This window comes from Mustelus asterias, chromosome 16 (assembly GCF_964213995.1).
Source record: "Mustelus asterias chromosome 16, sMusAst1.hap1.1, whole genome shotgun sequence".
Classification (NCBI taxonomy): domain Eukaryota; kingdom Metazoa; phylum Chordata; class Chondrichthyes; order Carcharhiniformes; family Triakidae; genus Mustelus; species Mustelus asterias.
Genome location: NC_135816.1, coordinates 50,528,061 through 50,549,991, shown reverse-complemented (window position 1 = coordinate 50,549,991; position 21,931 = coordinate 50,528,061). Strand labels below are relative to the sequence as shown.

At 43.6% G+C, this 21,931-nt stretch overlaps 1 protein-coding gene across 6 annotated transcripts in view; it reads right to left on the bottom strand.

The window, feature by feature from the left end:
- htr4 (5-hydroxytryptamine receptor 4) overlaps positions 1-21,931 on the bottom strand; it is a 184,908-nt gene that overhangs the window by 147,046 nt on the left and 15,931 nt on the right. For 4 of the 6 annotated variants that reach the window (XM_078231103.1, XM_078231104.1, XM_078231108.1 and 1 more), the window contains 2 exons: positions 2,072-2,189; positions 403-484 (listed from right to left, as the gene is read on the bottom strand). In XM_078231103.1, coding sequence (XP_078087229.1) covers positions 403-428 — 26 coding nt within the window. In that variant the 5' untranslated portion in view covers positions 429-484; positions 2,072-2,189. The remainder of the gene's footprint in view (positions 1-402; positions 485-2,071; positions 2,190-21,931) is intronic. The other 2 variants (XM_078231107.1, XM_078231106.1) reach the window with 1 other exon arrangement.

Here is a 21,931-nt window from a genome sequence, read left to right as displayed (position 1 = left end):
AAGATCAGAAGTGATGGGAGGACAGTAGAATGGATATGACTAAGCCCCACAAGGTCATTTGAACTGCATGCTTGTCCTCTTTCTGCTCTCTTTTCTCTTATATACATGAAGATTTTTCACAGTGGAATACAAAGCAGTCAGTTTACTGGTTTAAATATTGTAGTAAACACCAGCTTATTGAACTATATCATTCATGTAAGTTAAAGGATGTGATGATGAAAATATACAGAAAACTAACACTGGTTATAAACGTGGTATATAGCACCATTCCAATATTGATTTTTGCTATAATTAATTTGATATCCAAGAACTTCATAAATATATTCACAATCATTACACTGCTCTAATGTTTAACGCCACAATAAATTTCAGAAGATTTGTTGAAGTTTCTCCTTGGCATACCTCTCATTTAAAACAGCTTCATCCATCACAGGGAGTCAACATGTAAATATCTGATCTTAGCGCCCGCACAGAATAAGTTGCCCTACAAACAGTAAAAAGACAGAAAATTAATTTACTGATTTTAAATCCATCATTCGTTGTTACTCTTTCCATCTGCGTTCAAATTAAATTTTAATTCAGTTAAATCATGTCTCATCATATGTTAGATGTGTCTCAAAGTACTTCAAATGCAGTTTGGAATGTCGTGGCTTGTTTTGTGAGGGTTAGTTTAGCTCAGCTTGCTGGTTTGTGATGCAGAGTGATGTGACCACCATACTGGTTCAATTCCTATACTGGCTCCCCATTCTCATAACAAAGAAGGCTTCTCAACCTAGCCCTTTTGCCTAAGGTGTGGTGACCCTTCAGTTAAATCACCGCCAGTCGGTTCTTCCTCTCATAGGGGGAGTAGCCCATGGTCATCTGGGACTATGGTGACTTTACATTCATGTCTATTTTTCCCACTGAATGTTTATCTTTTAAAATAAATCACTTAAATCATCTGGGATATAATGGAACCATATTTAAGATTATATAAAATGTAATAATTTCCCATCTATGGACTGCTTAATAGTTCTAAGGTAGTGGAGGGTAGGGCATCTAGACTCCATGTTGAATGCATAAGGGCCAATTGGTGCAGATTTCATTGGCTACACAGTACACCTGCTTGAAATAGTGAGGAATAGCTGCTTGCATATGCCAATAGGGGTCTATGCCAGTTTTGATGTAACACTCAAGAGTGGGGGGCGGGGGGGGGGGCATAATTTTCATACTTGCAATATGGGTAGAGGTTTGGAAAATTGGGTTGTAGTGTAAATCCAGAGTAAAAATTCTTCCAGTTGCAGGGTCATTGAAGCCAACTTCAATCATCTGTAGGATGGTTTTTCCAGACATATCTCTTGCACCTCGAAGTGAGTTCAACACACTAATGTCCTGAAAGTTTGAGATGCAGATGCAACAGGGAACTGAACATGGAGCACAGAGAAGCTGTCACTGGAAAACCCATACTACCCGCAGCACCAGATCACAGTGTGCAGAACAAGCAACAATCTCAGAATGACAAAGACAAACATAAGGTTGAGTAATAAGGCCTGTATAATGGGGAGGCGGGGGGGGGGGGGGGGGGGGGGGGTGCTTGCCCTATTTTACGTGCCAGCCTGTGGGAAACATACCTGCAGGGAAGGGGCGGTGGGGGGGGGGGGGAGGGTGGGGTGCACGTAAGATTCAACCCACACAAATTAAGTCTCAGGAAGGTAAAATGACACTGCTTCATGATAATTAGATGGTATGAATTGGGACAATATTAAACTATCAGGGTGATTTTCATTTTGAGTACTTTTTAGGTGGGTAATGACCACCTCAACGAATCAGCATGGAACCAATCAATCTTGTTTCTGGATACCAGTGAGAATACAATCAGCAAGGTGAAAGTGTGAAACACACTCACCAATAGGAAGCTTAATGATCTAGGCGTAGGAATTTGGACGCATGGCCAAATGTGAAGGATTGTCTGCAGCAGCACCTTAAGAGGATTGGGGAATAGAACTGGGACTGAAAAGCAGATCATGTTAGAGTAGCAGGCAACTGCAACAAGTACATCCAATTTGAGAAATATTTAAGGCTGAAAACCTACAAGTAGCTGTCAGAAAACTGTCTCCAAAGCCTCCATTCATCTTTCTCGGACTGTTGCTGAAGATGACTTCAATTTTCACTGGAAATGGCTACCTCCACATTTGCATTGCCCAGGGTTGCTGGTGGGAGTAGGAATGGACAATAGTCAACGAGAGCTCAGAGATAAATGAAGTCTTAACGTTGTCACTTAATCCCGAATTGCATTTGTTTATTGCACTCTATGAAGGAACACATGGACAGGAGTAAGACATTCAGCCCCTCAAGCCCGCTACAGAGTTCCCAAATGTTTTGGTGCAGAAGGAGGCCATTTGACTCATCGTGCCTGCACTGGCTCTCCAAACAAACATTGTGGCTTCGCGCCATTCCCATGCCCTTTCCCCATAATCTTGCACACATGTCAAGTACTCATCTATTGCCACAGAATCACAGAATTGCTCTGCAGCTCAATTAGATAAGATATGTCCTGTATATTAGTTTCCTCTGTCCACCTTGGTTCCATTATCCACTAATATGCTTGTCTAATAAAACTGCATTGATTTCACTTTTGAAATTCTTAATTGGCATTGTTTGAACAATTTTTTGGGAGGAGGGATTTTTAGATTTCTGCCACATTTTCATAGAAACTCTGGCCTTAAAAATGAAGGTCTGCCTCCATAGTCAGGATCAATGACCATGCAGCATTAAGTCACACTTCTGCCAGTCGCAGAATTCTGAACACTGGAAATCTGAACTCCAGCATTCATTAACCAAAACACAATTCTAATCCTGCTGCCACTTCATTTTAAGTGCAAACAGGGCAGTATCGACATAAAAATGCATCCCTCCCCTCTCCCGATAGTAGGTATTTAGCGATGTATATGGAGCAGCCATGGCATAACAAATAAAAATAGAAAGTACTGGAAATATTCAGCAGGTAAAACAGTCAACATCTGCGGAGAGAGAAAGTCTCTGGGCAGGATTTTCTGCTCTTCCTGCCAGCTAGATTTTCCAATCCTGCCAAAAGCAACCCCCGCAACTGGTTCTCCAACAGCAGGGCGGGCGAGCGAGCGAGCCATGCAAAACAGCAGAAGATCCTGCCAGCGGTCAATGGTGAGTTACTTCCACCAATGGAAATCACACTGGATGGGGGTTAATCCCACTTCACCCCCTGTTTAATTCTGGTGAAAGGACATTGACTGAAGCGTGCTTCTCTCCCCACGGATGCAATCAGAATCCTGAACACTTTCAATGTTTTCTGCTTTTGTTTCACGTTTTCAGCATCTACAATATAATATTTAGGATATAACATGTTATTATTCTAACAGGAGACATGACATAAATTAGTCCAAAGATGCACAAGTTAGGTGGATTGACTGTGATCTATGCGCAGGGTTACGGGGATAAGGCGGGGGAGCAGGCCAAGGTAGAGTGCTCTTTCGGAGGGTCAGTACACACTCGATGGGCCAAATGGCCTCCTTCTGCACTGCAGAGATTCTATGGAAATTGTTCTACCTTTCTCATATTCTCTTAAAATCACATTTGGTACATGTCATGAACATGAGGCCACCTAGGAATGTCCGATTTTTATGCCATCCATTAACCTTACTGGTACAAAATATTGCTGTCCCTTTCTGGTTGTGCACTAAAGCTCATTTATAGGTCATTGCTACAACCACAATGTAGCGATTGCCTCGACTACCAAAAGCTTGAAATGTGCAACATTTTTCCTACTGGTCTCATAGATTTTCTGGGCCATGAAGAATACTTCAAAGCTTTGCTTCTATTTATCACAAAAAGCCATCAAGTCACTATTAGTAACATACTGTCCCCTTAGTTAATGAGCAAATGCAACAATTGAGCATGTTGTTGCACTTCATTTGTTGCCTTAACAGGCTGCAAATCGAAGATGACATTATATAATCTGCTTAATTCATTGTTTCAATTTCCATTATGAGGCTAGCACTATCTATAATGGAGAAGGATTGAAACTATTGAAAAAGGGGCTTAGGAGAGCTAGGAGGGGACATGAGAAGTTCTTGGCGGGTCGGATCAAGGAAAACCCCAAGGCTTTTTACTCTTATGTGAGGAATAAAAGAATGACCAGGGTGAGGTTAGGGCCGGTCAAGGACAGTAGTGGGAACTTGTGTATGGAGTCAGTAGAGATAGGCGAGGTGATGAATGAATACTTTTCTTCAGTGTTCACCAAGGAGAGGGGCCATGTTTTTGAGGAAGAGAAGCTGTTACAGGCTAATAGGCTGGAGGAAATAGATGTTCGGAGGGAGGATGTCTTGGCAGTTTTGAATAAACTGAAGGTCGATAAGTCCCCTGGGCCTGATGAAATGTATCCTAGGATTCTTTGGGAGGCAAGGGATGAGATTGCAGAGCCTTTGGCGTTGATCTTTGGGTCCTCGCTGTCCACGGGGATGGTGCCAGAGGACTGGAGAATGGCGAATGTTGTTCCTCTGTTTAAGAAAGGGAATAGAAATGACCCTGGTAATTATAGACCGGTTAGTCTTACTTCGGTGGTTGGTAAATTGATGGAAAGGGTCCTTAGGGATGGGATTTACGACCATTTAGAAAGATGCGGATTAATCCGAGATAGTCAGCACGGATTCGTGAAGGGCAAGTCGTGCCTCACAAATTTGATAGAATTTTTTGAGGAGGTAACTAAGTGTGTTGATGAAGGTAGGGCAGTTGATGTCATATACATGGATTTTAGTAAGGCGTTTGATAAGGTCCCCCATGGTCGGCTTATGATGAAAGTGAGGAGGTGTGGGATAGAGGGAAAGTTGGCCGATTGGATAGGCAACTGGCTGTCTGACCGAAGACAGAGGGTGGTGGTCGATGGAAAATTTTCGGATTGGAGGCAGGTTGCTAGCGGTGTGCCGCAGGGATCAGTGCTTGGTCCTCTGCTCTTTGTGATTTTTATTAATGACTTAGAGGAGGGGGCTGAAGGGTGGATCAGTAAATTTGCTGATGACACCAAGATTGGTGGAGTAGTGGATGAGGTGGAGGGCTGTTGTAGGCTGCAAAGAGACATAGATAGGATGCAAAGCTGGGCTGAAAAATGGCAAATGGAGTTTAACCCTGATAAATGTGAGGTGATTCATTTTGGTAGGACAAATTTAAATGTGGATTACAGGGTCAAAGGTAGGGTTCTGAAGACTGTGGAGGAACAGAGAGATCTTGGGGTCCATATCCACAGATCTCTAAAGGTTGCCACTCAAGTGGATAGAGCTGTGAAGAAGGCCTGTAGTGTGTTAGCTTTTATTAACAGGGGGTTGGAGTTTAAGAGCTGTGGGGTTATGCTGCAACTGTACAGGACCTTGGTGAGACCACATTTGGAATATTGTGTGCAGTTCTGGTCACCTCACTATAGGAAGGATGTGGAAGCGCTGGAAGGAGTGCAGAGGAGATTTACCAGGATGCTGCCTGGTTTGGAGGGTAGGTCATATGAGGAAAGGTTGAGGGAGCTAGGGCTATTCTCTCTGGAGCGGAGGAGGCTGAGGGGAGACTTAATAGAGGTGTATAAAATGATGAAGGGGATAGATAGAGTGAACGTTCAAAGACTATTTCCTCGGGTGGATGGAGCTATTACAAGGGGGCATAACTATAGGGTTCGTGGTGGGAGATACAGGACGGATATCAGAGGTAGGTTCTTTACGCAGAGAGTGGTTGGGGTGTGGAATGGACTGCCTGCAGTGATAGTGGAGTCAGACACTTTAGAAACATTTAAGCAGTTATTGGACAGGCACATGGAGCACACCAGGATGATAGGGAGTGGGATAGCTTGATCTTGGTTTCAGATAAAGCTCGGCACAACATCGTGGGCCGAAGGGCCTGTTCTGTGCTGTACTGTTCTATGTTCTATGTTCTATGTTCTATTCTAGGTGGATGAAATTATAAACCTCTTCTTTGCAAATGTGTTTTTTAGAATATAATTCAGATTTTATCTTTCGCAAGTCTACCGAAAAATGTACCATGTCTAATGGACACATTGGCAGTATTGGAGAAAGAACCGTATAAACATAGGATAGGGCATGGTGGCAGCCAGGGACCCGGGTTTGATTCCCAGCTTGGGTCACTGTCTGTGTGGAGTTTGTACATTCTCCCCATGTCTGCATGGATTTCCTCCGGGTGCTCTGGTTTCCTCCCAGAGTTCAAAGATGTGCAGGTTAGATTAATTGGCCATGCTAAATTTTCCTTCATTGTACCCGAACAGGCGCCAGAGTATGGCGACTAGGGGATTTTCAAAGTAACTTCATTGCAGCGTTAATGTAAGCCTACTTGTGACTAATAAATAAATAAACTTTAACTAAGCAATCAGTTGTATCCAGTACTCTTCAACCTTCCAGCCATCTGTTGTAAAAACTGTCAGGCAATAATCAGTATTTTAACGAGGTTGGAGAATAGTGCCTGCTGTTTGGAGGGGTTAAGGTCAAGCCTCACAAATATTTAGTTATTTAAAAAGCTGGAAATTCAGACATAGTTTTAACTAAATAATGTGGTATTGCTCAAATGCACGATGGTGAGAAGTGAGGCTAAAATTGGAGATATTTATCTTGAAGGCTGAGAAACCCATTTAGAGAGTGCTGTGAGTAAATACTTCCCAAGTGGCATGGTGGTTAGCACTGCTGCTTCACAGTGCAGGGACCTGGGTTCAATTCTGGCCTCAGGTGACTGTCCATGAGGAGCTTGCACGTTCTCCCTGTGCCTGCTTGGGTTTAGTTCGGGTGCTATTAGTTTTAAGATAGCTATGGAGAATGATAGATCTAGCCTAAAAGTTAAAATTCTAAATTGGGGCAAGGCCAATTTTGATGGTATCAGGCAGGAACTTTCAAAAGTTAATTGGGGGGGTTTGTGGGAAGGCAAAGGAATGTCTGGTAAGTGGCATGCTTTCAAAAGTGTGTTAACCAGGGTTCAGGGTAAACACATTCCTCTTAGAGTGAAGGGCAAGGCTGGCAGAAGTAGGGAACCCTGGATGACTCGGGATATTAAGAAGAAGAAAGAGGCACATGACATGCATAGGCAGCTGGGATCAAGTGAATCCCTTGAAGAGTATAGGGGGTGTAGGAGTAGAGTTAAGGGAGAAATCAGGAGGGCAAAAAGGGGACACGAGATTGTTTTGGCAGATAAGGTAAAGGAGAATCCAAAGAGCTTCTACAAATACATAAAGGGCAAAAGAGTAACAAGGGAGAGAGTAGGGCCTCTTAAGGATCAACAAGGTAATCTATGTGCGGATCCACAAGAGATGGGTGAGATCCTAAATGAATATTTCTCATCAGTATTTACTGTTGAGAAAAGCATGGATGTTAGGGAACTTGAGGAAATAAATAGTGATGTCTTGAGGAGTGTACATATTACAGAGAAGGAGGTGCTGGAAGTCTTAAAGCGCATCAAGGTAGAGAAATTCCCGGGACCTGATTAAGTGTATTCCAGGACACTGTGAGAGGCTAGGGAGGAAATTGCAGGTCCCCAAGCCGAGATATTTGAATCATCGATAGTCACAGGTGAGGTGCCTGAAGATTGGAGGGAGGCAAATGTTGTGCCTTTGTTTAAAAAGGGCTGCAGGGAAAAGCCTGGGAACTACAGGCCAGTGAGTCTCACATCTGTGGTGGGTAAGTTGTTGGAAGGTATTTTGAGAGACAGGAGCTACAGGCATTTAGAGACGCAAGGACTGATTAGGGACAGTCAGCATGGCTTTGTGAGTGGAAAATCATGTCTCACAAATTTGATTGAGTTTTTTGAAGGGGTAACCAAGAACGTAGATGAGGGCAGTGCAGTTGATGTTGTCTACATGGACTTTAGTAAGGCCTTTGACAAGGTACCGCATGGTAGGTTGTTGCATAAGGTTAAATCTCACGGGATCCAGGGTGAGGTATCTATATGGATACAAAATTGGCTTATTGACAGAAGTCAGAGGGTGGTTGTAGAGAGTTGTTTTTCAAATTGGAGGCCTGTGACCAGTGGTGTGCCTCAGGGATCAGTGCTGGGTCCACTGTTATTGGTCATTTATATTAATGATTTGGATGAGAAGATAGGAGGCATGGTTAGTAAGTTTGCAAATGACACCAAGATTGCTGGCATAGTGGATAGTGAAGAAAGTTATCTCCAATTGCAACGAGATCTTGATCAATTGGGCCAGTGGGCTGACAAATGGCAGATGGAGTTTAATTTAGTCAAATGCAAGGTGATGCATTTTGGTAGGTTGAACCAGGGCAGGACTTACTCAGTTAATGGTAGGGCGTTGGGGAGAGTTACAGAACAAAGAGATCGAGGGTACATGTTCATAGCTCCTTGAAAGTGGAGTCACAGGTGGACAGAATGGTGAAGAAGGCATTCGGCATGCTTGGTTTCATCGGTCAGAACATTGAATACAGGAGTTGAATGTCTTGTTGAAGTTGTATAAGACATTGGTAAGGCCACAATTGGAATACTGTGTGCAATTTTGGTCACTCTATTATAGAAAGAATATTATTAAACTAGAAAGAGTGCAGAAAAGATTTACTTGGATGCTAACGGGACTTGATAGATTGAGTTATAAGGAGAGGCTGGATATACTGGGACTTTTTTCTCTGGAGTGTAGGAGGCTGAGGGGGGTCTTATAGAGGTCTATAAAAAAATGAGGGGTACAGATCAGCTCGATAGTCAATATCTTTTCCCAAAGGTAGGGGAGTCTAAAACTAGGGGGCATAGGTGTAAGGTGAGAGGGGAGAGATACAAAAATGTCCAGAGGGGCATTTTTTTCACACAGAGGGTGGTGAGTGTCTGGAACAAGCTGCCAGAGGTAGTAGTAGAGTCAGGTACAATTTTGTCTTTTAAAAAGCATTTAGATAGTTACATGGGTATGATGGGTATAGAGGGATATGGACCAAATGCGGGCAATTGGGACTAACTTAGGGGTTTTTTAAAAAAAAGGGCGGCATGGACAAGTTGGGCTGAAGGGCCTGTTTCCATGCTATAAACCTCTCTGACTCTATGACTCTATGCTCCAGCTTCCTCTCACTCTCCAAAGATGTGAGAGTTAGGTTGATTGGCCATGCTAAATTGATCCTTAGAGTCAGGGGGGATTAGCAGGGTAACTATGTGTGGTTACAGGGATAGGGCCTGGGTGGGATTGTTGTCGGTGCAGGCTTGATGGGCTAAATGGCCTCCTTCTGCACTGTAGGGATGTAGACAAACCAGAACTACCTTCCTTTAACTGAATTAATTTATATGAGAGTTGAAGGTAGAAGTGTGAGAATATCGGTACTTTAATGCATAATATCAAACAGAAAGATTTAAGTGCAAGTTGATTCATGCAAAATATTTCTACAATATGCACAATTTTACTGTTGGAAACAAGTAGTTGGTCAATTCTGGGTGATTCAGGATATCGGTTTGTGCTATAGAAACTTGCAGTTTGTCAACCTGTGATTTCTGGATAGCAAAATATGGAAGAATTAATTGTCCTCCATGAGTAAGAGCATTGTAAAATAGAGTTGTAAGTCTTTCTCATATAGTTAGGGTCCAGAAATTCAGGCCATGCCCATTTCTGGGATTGTGGTCACACAAGTAAATTGCCAGCTTCTGAAGGATGAGGCACAATATTCCCCAGATATTGGAGCCTCGGCCTCATTATAATATCAGTAGGGCCTACTGCTAAAACGTTGGGTTAAAATTCATAATTTTTGGGTCATTGCTAGCATTGTCTTGATGCCCACCAGAAATAATACTGGAAAGAGAGCTCTGCATCTATCCCACAACCTGTTTGCTAAATTTGTTTATAATCAGCGCTTGATAGCACAATTTGTCATGTCCACAGAGGACTAACCATTGCTTTTTAAAGGAATAGCTAGAGATTCTGAAGAAATAGGCAGTTTGTGTTTTTTTAAAAAATAGCTTACTTTAATGTGGAGCCAAAAAGAGCGAAGAGACCCTCAGCTTTCACATTAATACTATAAATACTGCAAGCTACAGTGCCCATGGATTCACCCCCTCACCTCCCATTTGCTATTTCCTCCCTCTCTGAGCTTACCTTCAAGCTGACTGTGTCAGTACTGCTGAAATATGTAGGAGTCAGACCATTGAGCTATATGGGGATGCCCACAGCTCTCCACATTGATTCCAATGAAGCCATAGCAAGGTTCTTGTGGATTTCATTCTGGCACATGAGTTCAGTGCAATGACCATTTTGTGAAAGGGGTATTGTCATTGCTATTGAATTTAGACCCTTCTGTTTTTATTTATTCTGTTGCATCAATTCATAATTTTAAACACTTTTATCAATTCCCACTGTTCTAATCAAAACAGCCTCAATTTTCCATCACCGGAAACCTCCATCCTCATTCACGACAAGGGATTCCCTGGAACACCAAATTCTCCGTTCTCACTTGCAGTGGGGTGGGCATAGATGAAATCGGAGAAGCCCATCTCATGTCTCTTTATATATTCCTATTTCCTCATATTAGGTAACATCTTATGCTGAGCCTGCTCCAGTGCCTCATGATCCTTCCTATAGTGTGACACACCAATTTTATGCTCAGCTTTTTATGCAAATTTACAATTACACCTTGGGGTAGAAATTCATCCTTGGTGGAAGGGCAAAATGGGTGTATCAGCCACTCATTTTACACACTCTGAAATATAATCCCATAATTTTACTGTTGGGGCGGCATGGTAGCACAGTGGTTAGCACTGCTGCTTCACAGCTCCAGGGACCTGGGTTCGATTCCCGGCTTGGGTCACTGTCTGTGTGGAGTTTGCACATTCTCCTCGTGTCTGCGTGGGTTTCCTCCGGGTGCTCCAGTTTCCTCCCACAGTCTAAAGATGTGCGGATTAGGTTGATTGGCCATGCTAAAATTGCCCCTTAGTGTCCTGAGATGTGTGGATTAGCGGGTAAATGTGCAGGGATAAGGGGGTAGGGCCTGGGTGGGATTGTGGTCGGTGCAGACTCAATGGGCCAGATGGCCTCTTTCTGCACTGTAGGGTTTCTATGATTTCTATGATAATGGATGGTCAATCTGATAACAACCATTTAATGCCACCATTCAAGATGAAATTTTAGCTTCTTAACTTTTACATTCTGTACTTACCATCAACCCAATATTCCATTAATGTCCTCCAAGGCTTTATCTACTTGAGGTGCAGCTTTACCTGTGGCTCAGTTGATTAGATGGCTACAGTGTCGGGCAAGATGATGCCAATGGGGGGGTATTTCAATCCCCATAAAGACTGCTGTATTTCATTGAAGACTGCTTCCTTGCTTTGTCTAATGCTTGATGCAGAGTGCTCACCTCAAGCTATGTAACCATTAATCCCTAACAAGGGGAGATGCCTGCAGTTCTTTCTGGTCAATTACCTTGCTTAACCTGCGTGCCTACTCTCTTTGTTCATCTACTAAATGTACCACTTAATCTTCTATGATGTACTTTACCGAAGATTTTCTTTAAATCCAAATATACCACCTTCACTGCATATTCCCCATACATCAAGCCTGTCATTACCTGCATAAATGTATCAAGTTAAGCATCTATTCTGAAAACTGTATGTAGCTTCTAATTATTTTTTCTTTACCATGATATTTTCAAGTAAGACTGCATTTGGTACAGCAATAGACTTTAACTTGACAGTAATTTTTCACAAGTACCAGAATAAAAAACGGATTTTTCAATGTAATTGGAAAAATAAAACTTATATACAGCTCTTAGGTGCTACAAATGTATCCTTTCATCTTTCAGTTGCAGTTGAGGAAGAAATGTAGCTTCCTTAACGTAGCTGTTAGAATGATTGACTCTCATTGCACTGTGCCTGAAGAACAGAGATTAGTCACCATTCTTGCAACTGATGTGACATATCTGGGCAGCAATATAAATGTTAATGTTTAATAGAATCCAACGTTTCAAGCTATGATTTATCCTCAATGTGCATGAGTCAATATTTTATCAATATTGTAGAAATCGTTGCAAATCCCATTTTCTTAAAGTTTGAATGTTTTCTCTATATTTGCATTATGTCGGTAATATATTTGCAGGTTTTCATCTCTCAGTCTGCTGAAGAAATTCTCTTGCCTATGCAATAGATAAAGTGGAACAAAGTATTCTGTAAGTAGGGCCAGATAGGCTCCCAGTGATTCAGTGCCACCTGGTGTGGCAAAACAAATGCCAAACGAAAGACTGAGTGATCTGATCTTAGCCGCGGTATCAGCGAGGACACTACAACTGGCTCAAGGATCTCCAGGCTAAAGAAAGGGAAATAAAACAAGCAATCCTACTGGCAGCCCACATTTGTGGATGCTAGTTAAGGACACTGTAGAATCTGGTTATGTTAGGTAGCATAACCAAAAACAAAGCAGTTCAACCTCACATTTGACAACTAGTCCCTTGACCTTTGAAGCTTTTTACATGCAGGTTCTTAGTTTCAAACACTGGAAATAATATTTCAAAGCATTTGTAAAATTTTAATGTTAACTTTTTTTAAGCATTACTTGGTAAACTACTAGGAATTTTCCTATTATCTCTAGTTTTCTTTTCTGACAGAGGCCCCCTTGTATAAATAGGTTTGTCCTCTTCATCTTTAAAGCTTAAGAAGTACGAGCAGGAATAGGTTGAGCCTGCCCCTTGGAGTCTGTTCCGCCATTCCGTTTATCATGGCTGAACTTGTATGTCAATACCACTTTTAATCTTAATTCCTTGACATCCTAATGTCCAAAAATCTATTGAGTTCAGCCTTGAAGATACTCAGTGACTGAGCATCCACAGCTTTCTGGAGCAGTGAATGCCAAAGATTCACAACCTCTTCATTAAAGAGATCTTTCCTCATCTCACACCTAGATGACCAGCTCCTTAATCTGAGACTATGCTCCCAGGTTCTGTACTCTCTAGCTCAGTGGAAACTGTCTCTCAGCAGCTACACTGTCAAATTCACCATGGAGTGGCATGGTGGCACAATGGTTAGTTCTGCTGCCTCACAGCGCCAGGGAGCTGGGTTTGATTCCCGGCTTGGTTCACTGTGAGTGTGGAGTTGCACGTTCTCTCCGTGTCTGTGTGGATTTTCTCTGGGTGCTCCAATTTCCTCCCACAGTCCAAAGATGTGCGGGTTAGGTGCATTGGCCATGCTAAATTAGAACATAGAACATAGAAAAGCTACAGCACAAACAGGCCCTTCAGCCCACAAGTTGCGCCGAACATGTCCCTACCTACTAGGCTTACCTATAACCCTCTATCTTACTAACTTCCATGAACTTATCCAAAAGTCTCTTTAAAGACCCGATCGAATCCGCCTCCACCACCAACTACCGGCAGCCGATTCCATGCACCCACCACCCTCTGAGTGAAAAACTTACCCCTAACATCTCCTCTATACCTACTCCCCAGCACCCTAAACCTGTGACCTCTTGTGGCAACCATTACAGCCCTGGGTAAAAGCCTCTGAGAATCCACTCTATCAATACCTCTCAACATCTTATACACCTCTATCAGATCACCCCTCATCCTTCGCCTCTCCAAGGAGAAAAGGCCTAGCTCTCTCAACCTATCCTCATAAGGCATGCCACCTAATCCAGGCAACATCCTTATAAATCTCCTCTGCACCCTTTCTATGGCTTCCACATCCTTTCTGTAATGAGGCGACCAGAACTGGGCACAGTACTCCAAGTGGGGTCTGACCAGGGTCTTATACAGCTGCAGCATTGTCTCCCGATTTCTAAACTCAATTCCTCTATTGATGAAGGCCAGTATTCCATACGTCTTCTTAACCACAGCCTCCACCTGCGATGCTGCTTTGAGTGTCCTATGAACCCAGACCCCAAGATCCTTCTGATCTTCCACACTGCCAAGGGTCTTACCCTTAACATTATATTCTTTCATCCTATTCGACCTGCCAAAATGAACCACCACACACTTATCTGGATTGAAGTGCATCTGCCACTTCTCCGCCCAGTCTTGCATCTTATCTATGTCTCGTTGCAACTGCTGACATTCCTCTATACTATCCACAACCCCACCAACCTTTGTGTCATCAGCAAACTTGCAAACCCATCCTTCCACTTCCTCATCCAGGTCATTTATAAAAATCACAAAGAGCAATGGTCCCAGAACAGATCCCTGGGGCACTCCACTGTTGACCGACCTCCATGCTGAAAAAGACCCACTACAACCACTCTTTGCCTTCTGTGGGCAAGCCAGTTCTGAATCCACAAAGCAATGTCCCCTTGTATCCCATGCCCCTTCACTTTCTCAATGAGCCTTTCATGGGGCACCTTATCAAATGCCTTGCTGAAATCCATATAAACTACATCTACCGCTCTTCCCTCATCTATGTGTCTAGTTACATCTTTAAAAAATTCAATTAGGCTCGTAAGACATGATCTGCTTTGGACAAAGCCGTGCTGAATATTTCTGATCATACTATTCCTCTCCAGATGTTCATAAATCCTGCCTCTCAGGATCTTCTCCATCAACTTACCAACCACTGAGGTTAGACTCACCAGTCTATAATTTCCCGGGCTATCTCTTCTCCCTTTCTTGAATAACGGAACCACACCCGCAATCCTCCAATCCTCCGGAACCTCTCCCGTCTCCATTGATGACGCAAAGATCATCGCCAGAGGGTCAGCAATCTCTTCTCTCACCTCCCACAGTAACCTGGGGTACATCCCATCCGGTCCTGGCGATTTATCTAACTTGATGCTTTTCAAAAGCTCCAACACATCCTCTTTCCTAATGTCCACATGCTCAATCTTCTCAGTCCACTACACTGCAACTACCAAGATCCTTTTCCACTGAATACTGAAGCAAAGTATTCTTTGAGTACCTCTGCCATTTCTACCGGTTCTATACAGACTTTCCCACCGTCACATTTGATAGGTCCTACTCCTTCACATCTTATCCTCTTGCTCTTAACATACTTGTAGAATGCCTTGGGGTTTTCCTTTATCCTGTCTGCCAAGGCCTTCTCATGACCCCTTCTTGCTCTTCTAATTTCCCTCTTAGGTTCCTTCCTACTAGCCGTATACTCTTCTAGATTTCTAACATTACCTAGCTCCCTGAACCTTTTGTAGGCTTTTCTTTCCTTCTTGACTAAATTCGTTACAGCTTTTGTGCACCACGGTTCCTGTAACCTACCATAACTCCCCTGTCTCATTGGAACGTTGCTGTGTAGAGCTCCAGACAAATTTTCCTTGAAAATTTGCCACATTTCTTCTGTACATTTCCCTGAGAAAACCTCCTTCCAATTTATGCCTCTAACTTCTTGCCTAATAGCCTCATAATTGCCCTTACTCCAAATAAACACTTTCCTAGCTTGACTGATCCTATCTCTCTCCAATGCTAATGTAAAGGGGATAGAGTTATGATCACTACCCCCAAAATGCTCTCCCACTGAGAGATCTGACACCTGCCCAGGTTCATTCCCTAATACCAAATCAAGTACAGCCTCTCCTCTTGTAGGCTTATCCACATACTGTGTCAGGAAGCCCTCCTGAACACACCTAACAAACTCCTCCCCATCTAAACCCTTACCCTAGGGATATTCCAATCGATATTTGGGAAATTAAAATCTCTCATCACGACCACTCTGTTATTATCACATCTCTCCAGGATCTGCTTCCCAATCTGCTCCTCCGCATCCCTGCTACTATTGGGCGGTCTATAGAAAACACCCAGTAAAGTTATTGACCCCTTCCTGTTGCGAACTTCCACCCACAGAGATTCCGTAGACAATCCCTCTGAGGCATCCATCTTTTCTACAGCTGTGACACTATCCCTGATCAACAATGCCACTCCCCCACCTCTTTTGCCTCCTTCCCTGTCCCTCCTGAAACATCTGAAACCCGGCACTTGAAGTATCCAGTCCTGTCCCGGAGATAACCGAGTCTCTGTAATGGCCACCACATCAAACTTCCAAGTAGTGATCCACGCTCTAAGCTCATCCATTTTGTTCACTGCACTCCTTGCGTTAAAATACACACATCTCAACCCTTCGGTCTGAGCGCTCCCCTTCTCTGTCACCTGCCTATCCTCCCTCTCACACTGTCTACAAGCCCCTTTTATTTTTAAGCTAACCCCCTCTCTCTCCAGTCACCTCATTTTGATTCCCACCCCCCAACCATTCTAGTTTAAACACTCCCCAGTAGCCTTAGCAAACCTTCCCGCCAGGATATTGGTCCCCCTGGGATTTAAGTGAAACCTGTCCTTTTTGTACAGGTCGCACCTGCCCCTAAAGAGGTCCCAATGATCCAGGAACCTGAATCCTTGACCCCTGCTCCAATCCCTTAGCCACGCATTTATCCTCCACCTTATTCCGTTCCTTCCCTCACTGTCTCGTGGCACAGGTAGCAATCCCGAGATTCCTACCTTTGCGTTCCTTCTTCTTAACTCCCTACCTAACTTCCTATATTCTCCTTTCATAACCCCTTCCTCTTTCCTGCCTATGTCAGTGGTACCAGTATGCACCACGACCTCTGGCTCCTCTCCCTCCCACTTCAGGATTTCTTGGATTCGGTCAGAAACATCCCTGATCCCGGCACCAGGGAGGCAAACCACCATCCGCGTTTCTCGACTTCCTCCACAAAAACGCCTGTCTGACCCCCTCACTGTAGAGTCCCCTATCACCACTGCCTTCCTCCTCCTTTTCTTATCCTTCTGTGCTACAAGGCCGGACTCCACGCCGGAGGCACGACCACTGCTGCTTCCACCAGGTGGGCTGTCCACCCCAACAGTATTCAAACAAGAATACTTATTTTTAAGGGGCACAACCACTGGGATACTCTCTACCACCTGACTTTTCCCTTTCCTGACTGTGGCCCACTTGCCTGCTTCTTGTGGCCCCGGTTTGACCACCTGCCTATAACTCCTGTCTATCACCTCCTCGTTTTCCTTGACCAGAAGAACAACTTCGGGCTGCAGCTCCAGTTCCCTAACTCGGTCCCTTAGGAGCCGCAGCTCGACGCACCCAGCGCAGATATGCACTTCTGGGAGGCTAGGAGACTCCACAACCTCCCACATCCAGCACTGAGAACAGCAAACTGGCTTCACATTCATAATGCCCCTTTTCCTCAGATTCCACAGGGAAAGAACTGATGATTTAAAAGGTGAAACAACTGAAAATTAAACCTACCCTGCCTTGCTCGTTTCCGCCAAAGCCCGTTGAGCCAAAACCCTTCAGCCCTCACTCTGCTACCTGCTTACTCCGCTGCCCGCTAAATTGCCCCTTAGTGTCCTGGGATGTGTAGTTTAGAGAGATTAGTGGGGTAAATATGTGGGGTTATGGGAATAGGGCTGGGTGGGATTGTGGTCGGTGCAGACTCGATAGAAGGAATAGCCTCCTTCTGCACTGTAGGGTTTCTATGTGGTTTCTAATTACATGCTTTTCAATGATATTAATTCTTTTTTTCTAATGGAATTTAATTCCCATCCCCCCCCCTCAAAACCCCCAGGTGATCTCAAAGGAGGAGCAGGCTGGGGGAGGGGGGGGGTTGCTTTGACTGGGCATGAGAGCGTAAGGTGCAGATCCCGCTGTTACCAGCCTGGCTAATTCCGGAGAGGGAAGGATTTTGGGTGGCCATTTTTCCATACGGGGAGATCACCCAGCAAATCCAGTCAGGTCAACTTGCAGCATAATGGGGGATCTTACGCTCAAAACCACCCAATATGGCACTCAAATTGAGATGAATTAGGGATCAGGCAGCATCGTGGTCCCGCCCTGGTGGTCATGGCTGATGCCGAGATTGACATTGCCACACAACACCGATATCTTTGGGTCCTTTACGCCTCTGTTCCTGCCCTTGGCAGGGCCCAATAATTCAGCCTAAAGTATTTGTTTGACAATTCTGCCAGTTCCATTAGCCACATTGTCATTTTATTTTTATTTTTACATATTTACCCTTGTATATTGAGGAAAATGGAATTCTAGTTGCTAAAACATTTCCTGGATAGGAAGTAGTTTTAAAGTGTTCTGGATGGAGTGTTGTAGTTTCAAATACAGAAAAAACATATTTTAAAGTAATCTGATTATTCCCAGAAAAAAATCTTATAAAAAAAGGAACCCTGATCTTTCAGGAATGTCTTTTCCAACATTATGATTTTGTTTCTTCTTTTTGGCTTGAGTTAAAGCTAGAATAAAAATTTGTCATTAAAATTTGTTCCAAATTCCAAATATATCAAAGAAAACAAAAAGCTTAGACAATATTGGGTACCTTCCATTTCCAAGTAATCTTCTTGGCAATCACATAGGAAGCACTTAAAAACAAGTACGTAATAATTCTCAAAATGAACATGCTGTGCCATTATTTTTTGGCACATACTAATTCCTGGTTCCAGCATTGCTTACTGTATATCATTTTAGTACACAAAGTATAGTGACATTGTTTTTCATCAGTAGATTAACTTGTCCTTCTTCTCTAAAAGTGTTATTCTCTGTTGCAGACATGGGAAGGGAATGATGAAGCAACTCTTCTCTGTGCGCCTCTGGTCAAACAACGTTCAAATTGTATTTAAGCAATTTAATTGAGAAAGAAGCACGTGAATTAGAAAGGAAGAAAAAGTAAGTATTAGATGCAAATATTTTTCCAGGATCAGGAGGGGAGAACAAGCTTTGTGTTAGCCATCAAATTTGTGCATTAAGTTGAGTGCCAGTTACTCAACTTATTCCAATATACTACTATTAATCTCTGCCCATCCGATGCTTGTTGACTCATTTTTCAAGAACACAAAGTTATGACATAATATCAAGTAGATAAAGCAAAAATGCCTCAAACACTCATTCATCTTAAACCCAATAACCACATTCAGGCAGTGAACAATGTCATTGCTCAAGCGAGTCTTATCCATTTTATTTTCTCCTCAAAGACCAATTCAGGAGTTAATAAGATAAAGTTTGGAAAGGAAACGATTCCACTTTTGCATCAGTGAGACACATTGCTATAGCTGTTTTGTAAATCAGGCTCAAATAGAACCACATTAGCAAGATGCACAGGGGCACACAGGCTATCTTCAATCTAGACAAGGTCTCTTCAAATGAGTCCATGTTTATTATCAAAATTGAAAGAAGGCTTCTGCACCCATTTCAGTGCCAAATTCCTCAATTTGTTTAGACTAGGCAGAGCTTGGGATATAGAAGCAGTAAAGAGGCTGCTGGAGGCTATTCAAAAAAGGTCCCAAAACCTCGATTTTGTTTTGGTTTATGAGTGTGAGCTGATAAAAGGCAAGTTTCGAACCATTATCAAGAATCATTTCTTGACATAAAAGGCAATAATTATCTGTGTGGTCTTCCAGATAGACAATGCAAAACAATCATGCTGCAATCTTTGGTCCTATATCACTGCTTGCGTCATCACTACAGGAACCAAGTGATGACAAAAATGGTGCAGAATGGTGGAGAGGGGAGGTGTCCACCCCCCCCAACTTCCTGCTTAGCATGTACTTTCATCCAACACCAAGTCAGCCGTTTCCAGCCATCTCTCAGCCACTAAGCATGATGATTCCCCTCTGCTCACACGTGGACAGGGCTTCCATAATGATAGCCATAGAGCAACTTTGAACATTATACGGTAGACCATGAGCAGCCTGAAACAATGCATCTGCTGCCTAGGCAACCTGGGGAGAGCTGGAAGGTGCCTCATAATTCATGATGATTTGCTGTATCTCTCCACAACTAGACATCATAAGGCACCCATCCTTACCACCAGGGGTTTGCTAACCACCGCAGGAGGAGGAGAAAGAAGAGGAGGGAAGGTGAAGCCATGGAAGAGGCATCCAGCACATCATTGTTCCTTGCAAACTGTCTGTTAGCAGATCATGAAACACTGGTTCCCCTGAAAACATCCCAAATTACAGTTGCTTCACACTTCCCCAACTTTCAATCACTTTGGAACAAACCATAACATCTCTGAAATAAAAGACGTCACAAAGCAACCATTTCATATTAACTTTATCCAACAATGCTTCCATAAGCACACAACACTCCAACTATTCACCCTATACATTCTCTTATTTTGTTGGTGCCTTTCCATGGTCTACTGCTCTGATTCAGTATTACCCCAATGACTGCAGGTTGACTAGTGGAAGGCTGGTGATTTTCAGTGGAGGCGATTATTGATGGCTTTGCATGATGCATTCAAGCTGTCTAGAAGGCCTGACTTCAGATCACAGCACCTCAACATGAATGGCCGCAGCTTGGGGTGGCAGCAACAGTGAAGGACAATGGTGGCAGCTTGAACGTTGTCTTGCACAGAGAGATAGATAGAGAGAGAGAGAAAGCACAGCAGATTTATCTGTCTCAGTGTGCCACTGAGTCACCATTCCGCCAAAGTAATGACTCAGAAATCATAGCACTCGGCTGGAGGACAGGGAATTGAGCTCCTGTGACACTCTGCAAATCCCTCTTGAGGAGTGAGTTATAATGGAAGCACTCTGAGCTAGCATGGCAAAAGATCTATGATCTCAGCTTCTGCTCCACTACTCAGGTTTTGTTCATGCAGTCAGAGAAGTTGCAACATTGGGCATCAGATGTTGCATGATGGTAGTCACCACTGGCAAGTGTTACCATGAAATTGGCCACCACTTGCGTATTGGAAAGGATGGAACCCAAGCTCTGTGCCAAGTTGGAGCCAGACTCCTCCATGGTCCTTGGCAATGACAGCAGATTCATTGACAGTCCTGCCAATTTACCAAGCATTTCAGTGTGCATGCCCATCCTGTACGCTGCCGCATCTCAGTCCTCATCTAAATCCTCTGCGGCTAAACCATCTGCCTCCAGCGAACTAACACATGCACTGTCCTATCTTCCTGGCCCGGTTGCAGCCCACTCATTCCTGGTGACTCACTACGTGCACATCTTGTCTCAATACTCCCCTCTAAGTTATGCACAGTTTCAATATCTGAACAGGAGGTTGTATGTGTCAGTGGCAGTGCTTCTTCCTCCGACATACACTCTTCTTCTGGGCTTTCATCCTCAGTCACCACTGGCTAGCAAGGTAGCGGGTCCTGGGGCATCTGAAATATGGAAGGAGAGGTTTGGTCTGAGGGAAGGGGAGGATTTGAGAAAAGCAAGGGGTGTAACATATTGAAATGGGATCTAAAAAGGTGCATAAAGATTGTAATATAGATGGCTTCAGCGACCCCTGTTGCCATAACTTCAATATGTCTGCCTCAGTAATTCTGCACACTATCTCCTCCAAGGGTGTGGGGAAATGCAGTCACACCTGCCACCCAGCAATTCTTTGCTGTTACTTCATGTGTGAGGCTTGAAGCATTGAGTGTGTGAGGGTGAGATGCAGCATGTAAATTGCTGATAGGTAATTGTTGATGCATTGAGCAATGGGTGACGTTGCTGCTGCGGTTGGTGGAAGATGGTGTTTAAAGATACATCCACTGACCTTGACCATTCAAGTGTGGCCCCTGAACATCTTCTCGCACAGTATCCTGCGCCTCAGGGCACAAACCCGAGCATTAAAATCCATGGCTCCCACTGTCTTTGTATTGTCTGTCTAGAGCACCTCCTGACTCTCTACAGACAGATAACATCCTTCCTCCTTTACACCTCCTGCACTAAAGTCTCCAGTATTACATCTGAGAACCTAGGAGCCCTCTCCCTGAACTGGTGCTCCATTGCTCTGATTTCTTCCTGCGCAGAAAGCTTTAATCAATGTTTAAAAGTTTTTCGCTGAGCTTGTAAATCAGTCTGTCCTCTTAGGGGATGTAGAGGATTCCATGGCACCATTTTAAAGGAGAGCAAGGGAGTTATCCCTGGTGTCCTGGTCAGTATTTATTTCTCAATCAATATCAACAAGAACAGGTTATTTAGTCATTATCATATTGCTGAGTGAAAATTGCTGCAGTGTTTCCTACATTGTGACAATTCGTACAATTCAATAGGAGTTAGACGGCTGTAAAGCACTTTAGGA